This window comes from Tauraco erythrolophus, chromosome 17 (genome assembly GCF_009769465.1).
Source record: "Tauraco erythrolophus isolate bTauEry1 chromosome 17, bTauEry1.pri, whole genome shotgun sequence".
Lineage (NCBI taxonomy): Eukaryota > Metazoa > Chordata > Aves > Musophagiformes > Musophagidae > Tauraco > Tauraco erythrolophus.
Genome location: NC_141481.1, coordinates 9,454,137 through 9,470,800, shown reverse-complemented (window position 1 = coordinate 9,470,800; position 16,664 = coordinate 9,454,137). Strand labels below are relative to the sequence as shown.

General features: G+C 45.8%; 1 protein-coding gene across 2 annotated transcripts; it reads left to right on the top strand.

Moving 5' to 3' along the window:
- Positions 1–10,402: 10,402 nt before the first annotated feature.
- On the top strand, positions 10,403–13,453 carry PSMG3 (proteasome assembly chaperone 3). 2 transcript variants are annotated; one of them, XM_086622299.1, is made up of 3 exons: positions 10,403–10,429; positions 10,902–11,119; positions 12,924–13,453. In XM_086622299.1, the coding sequence occupies exons 2-3, from the start codon at positions 10,904–10,906 to the stop codon at positions 13,074–13,076; spliced, it is 369 nt and encodes a 122-aa protein (XP_086478425.1). In that variant the 5' UTR covers positions 10,403–10,429; positions 10,902–10,903; the 3' UTR covers positions 13,077–13,453. The 2 variants fall into 2 exon arrangements, with proteins under 2 accessions (XP_086478425.1, XP_086478424.1); XM_086622298.1 differs by lacking the exon at positions 10,403–10,429 and adding an exon at positions 10,658–10,799.
- Positions 13,454–16,664: the final 3,211 nt, after the last annotated feature.

The following is a 16,664-nucleotide window of genomic DNA, read 5'->3' as shown; positions in this document are numbered from 1 at the left end:
CATTTTACTCAAAAGCTCTTCACTGCACCATTCCCAAAAGTACCGTTCCTCGTGACAGTATGAAGAGATCATCCAGGAATTTTCTCCTCTTATACTTCCTTTTGAGGCAACGGCAACGTGCATTGGTCTCTCCTTCTCTATTCCTGTACTGTCTTTGAGTCTTCCAGTCTTTTGAACAAAGGTCTTGTTATTATCGTTGGGTGTGGGGAGCACGTGTGCGAGATACACAGCATTACAGACCCTTGCAGACTTCACAGCTGTACCGTGTTTGCCAGCAATAACCAGGGATTGGTCTGAACTGGCACAGATGTCCCCAAGACAGCAGTGATTTATCAGAAGCGCAGGCACATGAAGGAAAGTGAGCCTGTTGTGAAGGTCACACTACACGTTTTGCCCCATTCATATTCATAAGTCCAACGTGCATCTGTTAGCTGATGCACATGTACAGGGCAGATATTTAGATAGGATGGTGTGTGCTTATGCACTCGTCAGCACGTCATTGAGATGTCCGGCACATAGTAGGAATATATATAGGAAATGATAGTTGGAGCATGATTGTGTGATCCCTCAGCTCAAGATAGTACATGCTGAACTCCGTCCACACAAGCGGGATGGTACAGACCTGAACAGAGCATAATGAACGCCCTTCTTCATCACGCAGGTGCCACTTCTCCTGACTCAGATTCAATTACACTCGTGGAGCTGATTGCAGATTTCAGCCTACTCTTGCATATCAAGAGCATATTCAATGTTCCAGGGACTCGATGAAACAAAATGTCAGCACGTGGTCTTCCTTACAGCCCCTGGGTCTTGTTCATCCCTGGTGGAGCTACATAAAGAACAAGTTTGCCCTATTTTGTCAGATGCAGGGATATCTGTGGAATAGCACGTTCAATCCTTTATGTCAGGCCATCTATCTCTTCTCAGTAAAATGCATCTGTGATTACTTCTCCTTTTGCGGGTTTTTTTTTAAATACAGAATTGTACAGTAACCCTCAAACAGAAGAAGGGAGGAAATGAAAATGTTTAATTTAAAAGTTTATCTAGTAAATTTAGGGAAAGCACAGAGCATCTCAGGTGCTGGTTAACCTATACACGAAAAATAATGAAGACAGGGAAGAGGAATATTAAATGAAATTAATTCTTTGGGGAATCATATCTTGGCTCATATACAGGTCTGAGCTGCTGCAGGAGATGAATGGGAAGGTTGCCCTGGGAGAAAGGGGACAATCAGTGTCTTCCCATGGAACACAAGGGAAGACCTTAGTGGGGCTCGAGTAGGATAGAAAATAGCTCCACTTACAAAACAGTCTAGGTCACATTCACCCCACATAACAGAAGTGATGGGGTTTGCCCTCAAAAACAGATAGCAAAGCAAGTCCCATGCTCGCATACAGCTCAACCACAAAAGCAGCTGACATATAGCCCTGTAAGGGTTGGTCCCCTTGCAAGGAGCTCCTGCCTTATCATAAAGAAGGAGCTGTAGTATCAGGAAAGCGCTCACAGAGATGGAGGCGTACACTGCTCTTTCTCCTCCAGACAGGGATCCTGTCTGTTGGGAACACACACTGGCTTTTTGCAGATACAGCTCCCTTTGTAATTTATGGCAGGCTGCCTCAACATGGTCCCTGGATGCTTTCCTTTTACCTAGGGAGGCATGCGAGACACAGGACCAGGTCAAGAAACATCAAACTCCCCAGCAGGTCACTTGTCTGGTGGCAAAGATGGGTACTGACACATTTTTCTTTTACTCCCACTCTCTCCAGCTTCTCTGTAGGAGCTGATGTTGTGGGACCCATGTTGCATTGCTGTGTAGAGAAGTAAAAACTCCTCTCAAAAGCTCTAACTTGGCTTCCAAGTCAACAGCAAATAAACTTCTGCAAAGAATGCTGAGTTGTAACGTGGGTCCCAGCTGGTTTTGGGAACATTGTTCTGTCGGAAACCATTATTTCACGGTATGTAATTGTGACAGGGTTTTCTGAAGGCCAAACATGTGGGAACATTTCTCACTCCCTGGAAGTTAATGGTTGTTCCTCAGCACAGATCTACAATTTAACTGAAAAACTGCGAGCAAGAGACGAAATTTTGATTAACACTGCTCTTAATCATCAAAGCTTTCACTGGGCACCACCTGCTTCTGCCAGCCCAACCCATACCGTGTATTAGAGCACTGGCAGTAGAAACATTCAGAGAGGAGAATAAAACAAAAATGAGGCAAACGCTAATCTTGCTTGCTCAGGAGTAACTCCATGATGTAAGTAGCTATTTCACATTTATGTGGCCGCAGAAGCTCAGCTTGGCCCTGTGCCTTCTCAATACTGAACATTTTTCCTGCCTTCTAATCTTTAGGACCTTTCCCTGACATGCATCCCCTCAGGCTCCTATTTGTAATGTTTGCATGATATATCAGGAAACATCTCTAAAAAGAGACATCAGTCTATGGCATGGAATCCTCTCTGGGAAATTATCTGCTGTGCTGCAGGCTGTGAAGGGGAGATCTGTTACCATTCAAGAGCTGCCCCATTCAAAAACTGCTGAAGCAAATGGCAAAAATTCTCTGAGTCAACCCCGAACCAAAGTCCCAGCCAATATCAGGGAGCCCTATTCTGTTAGAAGAGCCTCTTTTCAGATAAGACTTTCATCCAAGGTTATCCGAACACTTGCAATCAAGTGGCATTTTGTGCTAACATTAATCCCGGTGTCCTGGCCACATTCCAGTTCGAGTAACAACGTTCTGCCAACCTAAATTCCTCCAGAGGTTTCAGCAGGATGCAATTTTCTTCTTCCTTTTTGTCTTCCATTTCTGGGTAGTTAATTCCGGACAGTGTAAAAGACTGACCATGTTCCACCCCAGCGCTGGCTGCACTTCACTGATGGAGAGAATGGACCTTGAAGACAGCAAGACCAAAATAATGCATGAAAACAAATTATTAATTAAAAATGTCTTTTAAAACACATTTGTACTTCTCTTTTAAATTCTGGTATCAATTTAAAATGTAGAGCTGGATTAGTACTGAGAGATCCCTGAGAAAGATTATTGGCAATCCCAGCAATCAGAAGGGGTAAGTGCATTTTAAGTTGTAATCAATACACTTATGACACAAATGAAAGGGAGATGTTATATAAGGATTTCTTTCCACTGGAGAGAGCCCTGACAGCCAGCTATTGCAGTGAGGAAAGGAAGTCATCCAGATGGACTCTCCGTCACAGTAATGAAGCCGTCTCATAACTGTAACAGAGACCTCATGTATCTGCTGTGACACTTTGCAAATCCGGGCATGAATAAATAACCAAAGTCCAATTGAATTAACCTCCAGCTGATCAGCACTACTAAACAAATTATCCTAAACTCTGAACAAGATTAGAAGGACTGGCACAGGCCAAAATCATGTGGCAGGAGTGTTAATTCAGTTTAACAAGTTTAAACCTAATCCCCCAGTGTTCTCTGATCTCAGGGTTTCAGGGCAAACTGGTTCCAAAATGCTCTTGGAAGAGATAGGAAAGGAGGCTCACATGAAGTTAAGGGCAGAAACAGGAGCTCAGCCCAGAGTCACCTAGAGAAACAGAAGAACAATCGCAAGTGCAAAGCAGAGAAGGACTTAGGCAGAACATTTCTTATACAGACAGAAGACAGCAGGAAAGTGACATTGATTTCCTTATGGAATATTCCAATCTCATTTCCAGGATGAAACTTAAAAAGTTGATAGCACATCTGCTTTTCTTGATTATCACGTTTTTTGTACAGAAACAGGAGATAAGCATCTGTTAAATAAGGGACAATACTTTATTTTAATGCCACTTTCCCCAGTATATAATTGCATTTTTCTCCTAAGAGTACATTTGTAATGTCCATCAACTGCACGATTCAATTATCAGCTCATTACTTAGAATGGCACTAACAAACAATTTCAATATTTGTTTCTTTTTATGTTGATTCATAAAATAATTTATGTGGTCAATTAAAATTAACTTTAAACTTCAGCTTTAACAGACTCAACATTGTGCAGGTTTCTGAAATGTTAAATCTGCTTCCAAGAGAAAATATTAATTCTATTACTCTCTAGAGGCAGGAGTGGATGTAGTAAACGCTACAAGTTTTCTGAAATGGAAACAACTAGGATTTGAAGCACTTCTAAATACAGATTCCTGCAGCATACACACATGCCTCACAAAATATTTCAAATCACAATGTTCCTCATAAACGTATTTCCAATCTTCTGTCATAGATAAGTCCTTCAATATGGCTTCCAGTTTCCTAAAATCTCACACTTTTTCAGAGGCAGCAAGTGAATCAGGTTAGTACAGGCAGATGCAAACCGAGATCTGAGAGCCTCTGCAGCCCACTGAAGGATATATCTGCTGCATTCTTTGCCTTGTCATGGTATGTCTTTATGCAGGTCTGACTTTGATTCTTTATTGTGATCTACAGCATAATTAATGTTTTATGTGCTAAACTTCAGCACCAGAGAGGATTTTAATTTTGATTAGATGGCAAAGAAAATGTAATGTACTACAAAAGATGTAGCATTCGCACACCGGGCATTGCATTTCCACCATCTCCAACTTCAACATCTATAAAGAACTTAAAAATCAGATGAGGCCAATCTTCACCTAATATTCAAGAATAATTCGTAATACCCATAAATCACTTTGTTATTGTTTCATTGGCAAGGCACAGAGTTGCCCACTTTGTCAGGAAATGCCTCAACGTTTCCACATATTTAAGTTTTGCAAAATGAATACCTCTTGTAATTCTGAAACCTTTGTTACACAACCCTCAAAATCAAATCATGACCTGCCTACTGTGTACTTTACTGTTATTTATGCAGTATATAAACCAAAAGTAAATATTTATTCTCATTTTCCACTGTGTGCACCGACTGGTATCTCCCAAAGTTAACAGCAACATTATGAAGTGCAAATGATGATACATTGTCAAAGTTGAAAGCATTCGGTTATATGCCTCTTACATTTTCAAATATTCCCAATGCAATTTCACAACCGTCTTGAACGTAATGAGACAATGGATTTTTCCTCTTTCAACTGTGTAATAATGAACAACTATTAGAAACACTTTATTATTTCCAGAGTTTGAAGGATCAGTGGCCACAGAGAAAATATGCCCTTTTCAACCAAGTTTTTAATTGTTTTCTCACTTGAAAGAGGACCTAATTTATTACTGGCAGCACACAATGCGTTTGTCTCATCAAGATACATCATTTTAACTATGGGTGAATTCTAGACGACAACACTATTTAATTTGCTGTCACAATTAAGTGATTTATACATCTGACTATACTATTAGTATCATACTAATACTCTGACATTCTCTTGTTGCTTCTGCAAGAGCCATGTTGTTATTTTCTGTTCTTTCACACTTCTTAGGGACACAGCAGTATGAGTTTTGTTCTTAGAAGCTACGCTACAATTATTTTCACAATCCCCTCCATTTGCGTGCTGTCTTTCATCTGACAGACCACCATGAACAACTGAGAAACTCCTGCATGAACTATAGCGAGCTTCATGGCAATTACTGCTGTCTTTACTGATCCATGGAAATAATTTCTTCAGCCATTCCAGCAATGCAAAGCTTCTGCTGCTCACAGGGTGGATCTGTTGATGGATGATACCATCCACAGGCGCTGTCATGGTCATGATCTATGCAGGGCTGTTACTTGACAAATGAAAATTATGTAAACAGTACTCAAACTCAATCTTGCCTCATGATGACTCTGTCTGCTCCATACCCCCTGGCTACAGTGTCCAGTACAGCCAGCTGTTATCTCATGATAAATATCGGGGATAAAATAATCATTAGACAGCACCAGGTTGACTGCATGACGTAATCCTGACTCTTTTAGGTAGCTGGAGCTCTTTTAGCTGTCTTAGGTAGCTTGGAGCTATTCTGGAGATGTATTTCACATGTCTCAAAATGTAATTTTCATTTTGGTGTTTCTGAAATAATTTCTGAATGTTTTTTGCAAAGAAATGTAGCATTGGCTGGTTTTAAAGGTACTGAATACATGAAAGCTACTGCTATTTGAGATCAAGCACCCAAGAAAGCATTTTTAGCAACGTCCTTCTGTAGGCGTGACTAGTCTCACTTTTGCGAGGCTCTGTAACCTCAGCAGTAGCCCCCTCCTCAAACTCTCCCCCAGCACCAACAGAGCTCCTTTATCATCCCAGCCCCATGGATCTGAAGTCGTCCTTCTCCAGCCTGCACCACAGCTTAGAAAACACAAATGACACAGCATAACAAAGTCCTACAAGGGCTGGAGTACTCCTCTATTTATAGGTCGCTAAATCTGACTGAAAAAAAAATTTCCAAAAAGCTCCAGTCAAATTGCTACCTAGATGTTTCCAGACCCAGCCAGAGTGTGCTGGCTTGCTGCCATGTTTTTAAATCCTACCCTGAACGTTGAGTTCTCGCAGGAAAATATGCTAGTGCTTATATGCGGGCAGTTACTATTTCCACAGACATTAATGAATGTTCCCATATTGTTTCCCCACTAAGCTGCAAATGCAAGAAAACAAGACAATAGCATGACCTGACAGTCTCAGGCATGCAAAGACATCCAGCATTTCCATTTCAGACATGCAGCTGAGTGCAGCTCACACAGAATGGGAACAACTTGGTTTTGAGCTTTTCGTTTATTTTTTCTTAGAAGATTGTGGTTTTTTCTGGCTGAATTCTACACTGGGGAAAAAAAAAAAAGCTTTAATCAAACAACCGGCTTAGAGTGGTTCTGCACTGTCTGATTGATTGGCTTAGCCTTCCTCTTTACTCACCCAACGAATGAAATAAGAGATGTCTCATACAATAACAGTCGTATGGACAACCTAAGGACAAAGCAAACCTCTTAGACTTGCCTCTCAGAATACACTACTTGTTATCCTCAGGAGCACAGAAAAGGGACCAATGCACAGAAGAGCCAGAATCCCCTCACCTTCCTTCAAAATATGAGCAGATAGAATGAGTGCCTCAGAGCTTCAACTGTGAGAATGCTGTTCAGCTGTCACCTAATCCTGGACACGTCTGCATTCCTCAGCTGCTCACACCTTAACCTCAGGCTTCCTTGCAAACCTGACATCCTGTTTCTGTCCATGTGCAGAAGCAGTTGGGTTTTGGTCATGTTTGGCAGGCCCATACCTATGTCAGGCTGAGATCTAGAAACCAGGAGATAAACCAGCCAACTTCAGCTGCAGTAGGTTTAACTCCTGACTCCGGGTAGCCAGGTTCAAAGCTGTGTTTCCTCTTTGCACCACAAAGTGACAAAGCCTCTCTCCACTAACTGCAGAGAGAGCCAGCCAGGGAGACCTGACTTCTGGGGCTAAGGCTGGTCTTTGAGAACAGCCTCAGATATGCTCCTCTACCTGCTTCCCCAAGGGCCCCAATTCAGAGGTATTTTCTGAACACCACCTCAGCCAGACTCTCTTCGAATGCAGTGGGAACTGCCCGAAAGCACCAGAAGGTGGATTTCTGCCATCCCTCCTACCCCTTTGACGTAACAGCCCCATGGAGAGAGCGCTCACACAACCCCGCACCACCCACATCCCCCCGACCTTGCTGTGACAGTAATAAGGGGAAGAGGAGCGCTCTGATATTGTCTGACCAGAGGAATGTACTTAAAGGCAGCTCTGCTTCACGTACCGGATTTATAACAAGGGTCAGAATAATTCCCAAGCAGCTCCCGCATCAGGGAGCAAACTAATTCCTTTCCTCTCTCCTTGGCTGCGCAGCTCGGACCCCAGCTGCACCTGAGGTTCCAGCTCACAGTCTATATTCTGCATCATAAAAGATACAAGAGAGAAATCTAAACTAAAGAAGTAATAACCTGTAAACTAATAAACCAACCCAGCACTTTGATAGCTAGGCGCTCCCAAGAGCAGGGATTATTAATGGATGTCTTGAAACACTGTGTGTCTAGTTTTCGAGAGAAGTGGGAAACATTTCCGATGCTCTGTGGATCTTAAGCATTTGCTCTATAAAACCAGTTCAGATAAATGCAAAGGTTATTATAAAAAGCAGACTCCTTCCAGTCTACAAACACAGAGGCACTTAGGCAGTTTAAAAAGAAGAGTAGTAAGAAACTGCTCAAATAAATAATAATAAAGGTATAAAGCTGTAATATTATGGGTAGTTTTTCTTGTCAAAGTATGGGGCTGCACAGTCATCGATTTTCTCTGGTAATTGAGATAGTGACGTGCACGACTTATGTTTCTTCAGGAGCCAGTGCATGGGAGTGGAAGAAGGGATCCTGAAATCTTGCAGAATCTCCAGCCAAGGATTTGATGGCTCTTAACTGCTGTCTGTCTCGATTCTTTATTTCCCTCAGACCGTAAAATGGAGTATATTAATATTCTGTTATGGCAAAAAAGAGTTTATGAAGCTAAATGTAATAATGTTTGCAATGTGATTAGGGATATTTGGAGGAAAAGTGCTATAGATAATGGGAGCGTAAGTACGGATACACGTCCTTCTCAGCCAGAAAAAGCTGGGAAGAAGGTGGCAGGCAGACAAAACCCTCAGGAAAGGTCCCGTTATCTCCCACGGTGTATATTCTCAAATCTTCACCCCTGCCTCAGTCACACGGACAACAGAAGCCTTCTCCTTAGTTCATTTTTTTTTCATGTATTTACTTTCAGTGATGAAGATTCAGTGCTCAGCTATCTCCTGCTGTCCACTTCGTGAAGTTTGCTATATCCTACCTCAGCTCCATGACAAAATGAGATATCTAATTGATTGAAACTGTTAAAGACAACTCTTTCATACCAAACTAATGAAAAACAGCAAAGTACAGTGTTTCCCTGTAAATCTGAACTAGAGTGGGCTCTCTTTGTCCTCCTGTCACGTAAAAAATAAAATGGAGGCTAGCAAGGATGGCAGGAAGAATCCAGACCTTTATGTTTGCTGAAGTAAAATTATTTTCCAGAAAAGGCAGAGCTGGAATAAACTTCTTTATGAGTCAGGAGGCTTTACTGACAAGAGCTACTATTATCTCCGTCAAACAGGCAAAGCCTTGAGTGATTGTGGTAAGCAAGGAAGAGGAATGTTGGTTTTTCGCAGTGCTGGAAAACAGACTATTTGCCCGATTTCAAGGAGTGCCGAAAAGGCATCAAGCCTCTCGGCTGGAATGAACCACAAGAATAACCTGCTCAATTAAATAAAAGCTTTTCCGTGGACCTCTGCTGCTCTCTAACGGTGCCTTAAAGGATTCTCAGCACAAAATTTACGTGCTCTTGCTATAACTGCAATCAAGTTTTCTTAAAACTTTCCATGCAAAAAAAAAACCCAAAACAACCCACAAACATGAAGTCCTTAAGAGATGTTACTCGGAGAGATAACCCACAGCTCAGGTAGCTGTTGCTGCACCACTGCTGGGACATTTTGTGCGTGGCAGGAATGGCAGTGCTACCCAACAATAAAGGGGTTAAAGTTTTTGTGTAAAAGTTTCATGAAGGGTTTAGTCGGCAGTAGGTGACTTACACATACCTAAAGAAACTAACAAGATGTCCATCCTTGAAACTGACACACAGAAACGACGGCTTGGAGCGTATTTTAGACGCAGCAATTACAGAAGCCTGGAAGGGTGCAAATCTTTGAGAAATCCGAGTTTCATTCTAGTATTTCACAGGAAAAACAAAGTAGCACTGAATAAACCGTACGCAATTAAGAGAAACTAATGTTTGCACCTATTGCTCACGGGACACAATCACAATCATGTTTTTTTGTGCTCTTCACACGGATGTCCTTCTCTGCCACCGCAGCACCACGGGGCAGCGGCCACCCCGGGACCCCCAAGCCCCACGCTCCCCTCACGGAGGAGCGAGGCCACGCGTGGGGCGTTTTGACGCTTTTGATGAGTATTTCTCCGATTTTGGTCAGAAAGCGTGCTCGGGGGCTTCAAGTGCGGCCCAACAGCACCCGGCGGGTGGGAGCGGCCGCATCCCACGTGGAAACGGGGAGAAAAAGAATAAAAAGCATCAAAAGGAGCAGCGTGCCGCCAGCCCCCAGGTTTACCGCGTCCCCTCACGGCCCTGAGGAAGGGCACACGCCGCTGCCTCACGGCAGGGGTTCCTGCCGCCTGACACCCCCCACCCTACCCCCGATGGGAGCCGGTGTAAAACGGGCAGAAACGCGCCGAGGGGGCCGGGTCGGGCCGGGCCGGGGAAGGCGCGCAGCCCCGAGCCCGACGATGCCCCCGAAGCGAGCGGGGACGCCGGAGATGGCGCCTCGTCCGGCGCGAGCGCGACGGGCGGCGAGCGCGCGCGGGTAATGGCGGCGCGGCGCGGAGGGGAAGGCAGAGCCGCGGCGCACGGAGATGGCGCGGGGCGGCCGCGGCCCCGCGGAGGGAGGGGAAAGGCGCCGCTTCCGCCGCGGCGGGGCGGACCCGGACGGAGAGCCGCGGCGCGGCGGGGCCCGGCGCGGGTAGGGGCGGCGGGAGCCTGTGTTCAGCGGCGGGTCGGCGTCAGGGCTCGTCTCCCTCGGGCAGCGCCGAGCCCTGCGGGAGCGGGGGTGAAAGCGGGCTCGGGGGTCGCTGCGCCGGGGGCGGCGGCCGGGAGGCTGCGAGGGAGGGCACGGCACGGCGGGCGGCCCGCTCCGTTGGTGCGGTGACTGTTGAGCCGTGATCAGTGCGAAACTCCGTAAAACGGCAGCTCGTTCGTGCGGGGCAGTGCAGGGCGGTGCTGCGGGGCAGTGAAATTTCCTCTCCCACTCAGGGATGTGGGAATGTGGAACGTTGTTCCTGCACAGAGACTCACCTCCGCATGCTTTGTGCTCCGAAAGCAACTTAACACGAGTATCTCAAATGAAGGGAAGGATTTGGGCTTTTTATAGCCTCTGTGGTTTTAATCTCATGTTATTTTATTGTTCCTGTTGTTTTATTGTTCTTTTCCCGCAGCGATGGAAGCGAGGCCCATCGTGACGTCCAAGCAGCGAGAGGAGGTGGTGCACGGGGTCCCGACAGAGGTGGTGTGCACGGCGTTCTCCAACTCCGTCCTCGTGGTAGTCACGCAGTACGGCAAGATGGGCACCATCGTCTACGTGGACCCCAACACGGTCGGCGACAGCGTGGGCAGGCCTTCCCTCACCACGAAGGTGCTGCTGGGCAAGGATGAGGTGAGAGCGGATGCAGGGTGCACAGGGAGCAAGGATAAGGGTCGAATGTAGTAGGTGGGGCCGTGCAAGCGCCGGGGATTTGATGAATCACAGCAGTTAAGTGGTGTTTGCACAGCGGTAAGATTAATTTTAAAATCTCTTCGGAGGGGAGAGGGGTTCATCAGAAAAGCATGCGCGTTCATCTGCTCTTTTGACGTAACAAAAGTTTAACTAACCATGAGTGGTTTGGTGATCTGTTACTGTGTGTCCTACAGGATATGGATTGCTTTGCCGTGTTTATGGAAGGTCTGATAAGGCTCCTGTTGATTTAAGTGTTGCAAGATCAAACATGCAGCCTTTGATAATCTTTTTTTTTGGGTTTCTAATCCAGTGAGTTTGTTTTCAAATCTCTTTTCTCACCCCCACCCCCACCCCGCAATGCCAGCCCCACAATGAACTTTAGTTGCCCTTTCCCAAGCGCGCCCGCCAGCACCTACCCTTGATAAAGTTTAATTTGTTTTGCTTCAACAAAATGAGTTTTTATCGACCATTTCACAAAGCTGGAGAGAAGGCAGAAGAAAACGTATTTCACAAAGCGTCAACTAGTCAAGCATTAAAACAGAAAGTTACAAAGCTACAAGATTCTGAGGCTTTCCATCAGGGTTGGAGCAATCAAATAGTACTTGCTAACTTTAACTAGGAAAACTGTAACAAGTTCCTGGTTCTATCCACAGCTTCCCCATATGGAGCTCTCATTCTTCAGCAGTAGCCTTTTTTCTCTGGATGAGAGATGCTTTGCTTAACACTGACGTGATGTCTGCTAATTCTGACCACGTCCACCCCTAAGCTGCTTTTGGGTTTTATTTGGAAATGAGAAGTGCCTTTGTTTACTTTGTTACATAGTATTTTTAAATAATTTTATCAACTTAATCGATCTCAACTTCTACGAAAAGGTTTTCACTAGTTTGCTGCCTTCTTGCTTGTCACCATTAACATCTCTGTTTGGGATGGTGCACGCTTCCAAGCCACACTGGTAGCTAAAATCAAGCAAACTCTTCCTTCTGATAAACACATAACTGTGGGTGTAAATAAAACCTAGACAAGCTGGATGTTCTTGTTAAAGAACTTCTTCATTAAGAAGATTGTATCACTTTTCTTCCCTCCTTCAGCCTCACTAGTTATTTCTGGTTTTCATTATTCTGTTAAAAACAACACGTCTTTTACATACAGCATGCAAAGACTATGTATATAACACCATTTTGGGGTCTCTAGGAATTGCAAAAATAACAGGGTTTTTTTCCAGATCTTGTCAGCAGAACATACCCTCTTCAGCAACAAGGTTGTAAAAGAAAAATGTACTTGGAGACTTCTGCAGAAATCTGGCTATGATGGAAATAGAGGCATTTTGATCCATGGCTTTTCATGTAATTTGATGTTTGGTGACATAGTTTGGGTGGGAGGATTAGCAGAAAGAAGGATTCTCCGTACCGACTTTCCAAGTTTTCCAAACCTGTGCAAAACTCAATTGAAGTGCAGCTCCTGTTTCAGGGTGGTTTGGGTGGCTGTCACTTCCAAGTCCAAACTCTTCCCTTTTAAGCTGGTTGAGAAGGTGCTTTCTAAAGCTCACCGTACCATGGCTTGGCTTTGCCAAACGGCATGTCCATTCCAGTCATGTTGGAACCTCTCAGCAAACTACACAGTCTGAGGTCAATATCTCCAGGTTTTTGATAGGCTCCATGTCATTGCAGGACTCTTCCTCTCCTAACTCGTGTGGGAGGGCTCTCCCAGCTGTAAGAGTGTACATCTGTCTACCTTTGCTTTTCAGCCACTCGTCCATGTTTGTGCCAAAAACCTGGTGGCGTTTGTCTCTCAGGAAGCTGGGAACAAACCCGTTCTTCTCGCCATGGCTTTAAAGGACAAGAGCATGGAAGGAATACAAGCTCTACGGGAAGTGATCCGAAGTTGCCAAGTGTGGTGAAGTTGTGCCATCTGGATTCAAGGAAATGATCTTGAGTCCATGACTCATCACCACTTATTTGAAAGGACAAGAAATGAAAATGATGGAATGTCTTTGTGCTGGTTTTGGACGTACTGAGGAATTTAATGAATTTTTCTCTACTGTGTAGAACATTTGTGGGTTTTGTTACTGTGACAGGTTTGCAGTCCATACAGTCGGTGATGAGACAAGAACAACTGTCTCAACGTACAAGAGGAGTATTATTTATATCACATTGGGTGGGATGTGTATTTGGGAATCAGCACGGCTCCACGTTTGTGTGTCCTGAGGAGCCACAGATGCCAAGCTCTGGAGCTACTCTGTACCGCAAAGGGGCAACACCCAGTGCAGAGTGAATAAAAGAAACATTGACAAATCTAATTTTACCTGTTTTCTTTTTTGCTCTGTGAAAATCACTTCAATTGAAATACAAGCCTCAGTAATGAATCAACAGCAATTGCATAATAGGAAATAGTTTCTTGCCTGTTTTTAAGGAAATGAGTCCTATATGACTGCTTTTGTCCTTATGTCAGTCCGTTTCCTGATGTATGCTGAATCCATTTTCCACTTTCACTCCGATTTTAAAGAGAGACAGATAATTATGCTCTGCAAATTTCATGAAAGCTGACGTCAAGGTGGGAGACAGGAACCCAAATTAGTGGTGAGAAAGAGGCAAAATAACAGCTGCTTATGAATTCCATGGTACAAGCACATCGGAGAGGCAGCATGTACATAGCTTGGACCACCTGCAGTGAGCTGTCCCTCTCCTAAAGCACCTCTGGTAGGAGACATGGGGACAGAAGGATTTGGGGGGGGTTACACAGGGGTGTTTCTTCTGAGTCTGTTGGAAAAAAGGTTTAGATGAAGTCACATAAGTTGATGCAATGCTTAATAGCCAAACTTTTGCCATTTGCTTGGAAAGCACATTTGTTTTCACTTCTTGTAACAAGTAACACTAAGTAGTAAATTTTTAAGTGAGCTGTTACACACTTATGCCACTTAGGAATTTGACAGAGCAGACAGGAGCCAGGTCTTGCATTTGGCTGGGCAGAGAAGACCTGGGCTGGGTTAAGACCTGTTGGTATCAGCAGAATCAGCACAGAGCCTGTGCTTGCCCCACCTAGATCCAGTTGCTGGGTCATTTCTGTTGCTAAAAAATCCCCTAAAAGTAGCAGAAAATGCAAAATGCATTTTGAAAGGACTCATTTTCTCTGAAATAAGGGTTATTTACAGTGTTTAAGGGATTATGAGAAATGAAACTTGTTTTAAAAGTACGTTTGAACACTGCAGGCTTGCAGCTGCCCTTGACAAGAAATTTCATCTAAAAATAATTTTCCAAACTGTGCTTCCAAGAATCAAAGATTTGCATCTGTCAGAACTCCAAATTTTCCCTCTTTTACACTTTTTTTTTTGTCTAGGAGGGCTGAGAGAGGCATATGGAATTTGTTAATGTCGATCCTGGTTTGCTAGTAGGGATTCTTTCCTGACACAAAACTCAATGTATTTCTCAAATCTTGGTACTCTTACGGTGTCCGTAGCTCCAGCAACTTGTGGAAACCATACATTAATTAGCAAATTGAATGTAAATCACATCTTCCACCGTAGTGATATGGTGGCATACCACTGCTAAGCCCTGAAGTCCTGAGTGTTACTACTTAAAAGCTGACCACAAGTTAACCACCTTAATTTCCTGGTTCTGTGGGCCACCAGGTCTGCACAGGGTGGTGGGTAAAGAAAGGTTGTGTAGATGGCTCCCGTTTGGTGCTCGGAGACGGGACAGACTTCTTGTTGTCTTTCCATGGGCAATAAAGAATTAGACCACGAGCAGCTGGTCCTTCAACTTTGCTCTTCTCTGCTCTGCAGTAAACCAGGGGGAAATCTTCCCCAAAAAACAGGCACAAGTCTGCCTGTAGCACCAGCTGCCTGCCTTTTAGTCATCGCTGTCCTCCAGATAAGGATTAATTCCCAATTGAAAAAAAAACTGCCTTTGCCAGCCAGGCAGAGCTCTCGCCCACGGCCACAGGACGTGCACCGGGCTTGGAGCAGCAGCATTGGGCTGCACCGTGGCTTTCCATCCGTGTTTGCTTTCTGGGTGTGGGTGCCGAGCGCCATGGACTGGAAAGGTAAGTTCGGTGGCTTTTCCACAGGAGGCAAAGCCCGACCTGCTGCTCCGGCTCCCACGGGGCCCGGGGTGCAGCAGGGTGAGCAGGGCACTGGCAGGGCCCGCTGCCAGCGGGCGGGCAGGGCTGGGAGGGTGCCCGGAGGAGGAGTCTCCCACGGGTGCAGGTGGAGGAGGGCGCACGGGATGCGGAGGCAGGTGCACGGCAGCCAGACCCGCTCCCGGAGGAGCCCCATAGGGTGAGTAGGTGCTGGGGCTGGGGGTGTGCAGCAGCAGGGGGGGCATCCCCCACCGACCACAGGTTGCCCCAGCCGTCAGTCCTGAGCTGCTGCGAGGGCAGAGCCTGGTGCGAAAGCCCTGTGCGTGCGTCACCCGCTTCTCCGGATGGGCTTTAAGGAGGGCTTGGTGCTGCCCTGCCTTAATTTATAGCTGCGTGCTATACGTCCTTCCTCCTGGGTGGCGTGGGGGTGGTACGGAGAGGTTGATCAGGTAAATAACCCCAGTGTCCTGGTTTCATCTGAAAGCAGTCAGGAGGAAAGGCATGTCTCCTGTGCTGGTGAGGCAGAGCCTGGAATCTCCCCTCCCTGGGGTGGGAGGCAGGGATTTCCCCCCCCTTACGGAGGCGCAGAGGCACTGGTGGGCAGCTGCGGACACTCGCCTGTCCTTTCTGACCACCCCAGCCCCACGGGGGCTGCCGCCACGGTGGGGATTTGTCCCAAGTGCTTCGGGACACTGGGAGGAATGTGAGCTGGGAGTCCGGGCTCCAGCAGCCTGCGGCTGGAGGGGAATCCCTGGCGAAAAGCCCCATTTGCAGGTGGCCTGCCTGAATCCAGGTTTTACTACTCAGTTTATTTTCTGCTGAGTGATCATTTAGCATCTCTAATATCCCAAGGAGTGAGTGTAACAGGTACACACCTGTGTGTGACAGGTATCGGCAAGGTGTCTGAAAACAGCCAGACTGGATGTGGCACTGGCGCAGTCCCGTCGAGGAGCTGAGTTTTGCAGCTGATACTATTCTCTGTGTCTTCTCACCGCCTTTGTTTTGGAAGCAAATGGTCCTCTAGCTGCATTGAATTGCCCGGCTACCTTGCATAGCCGGGATCTAATTACCTCTGGAGCTGGGAGCCCTGTCTCCAAGCCGCACTGAGGCTTTTGTTTTTAATGACTTGCTCCGACACGTTCAGAGTGTGACAATGTAGGGGAGCCTGCCAGGACGGGCTGCTGGTGCCACCATGCTCGTACTGCGATGGCTGCAGCCAGACTGGGAAAGCTAATAGGAGTCAGGATGTCTTGGGCCAAGCATCCGTGGCATGGTGCCGGGTCAAAAACAGAATAAATGGGTCTAGTGATGAGCACAACTCTCCACCATGTCCTGGGACGCAAGCTGGATTGCATCCTTCCCTATCATGATGCTTGGGCAGAGGGAAAGTGTGGCCAAATCCACCTGTTCA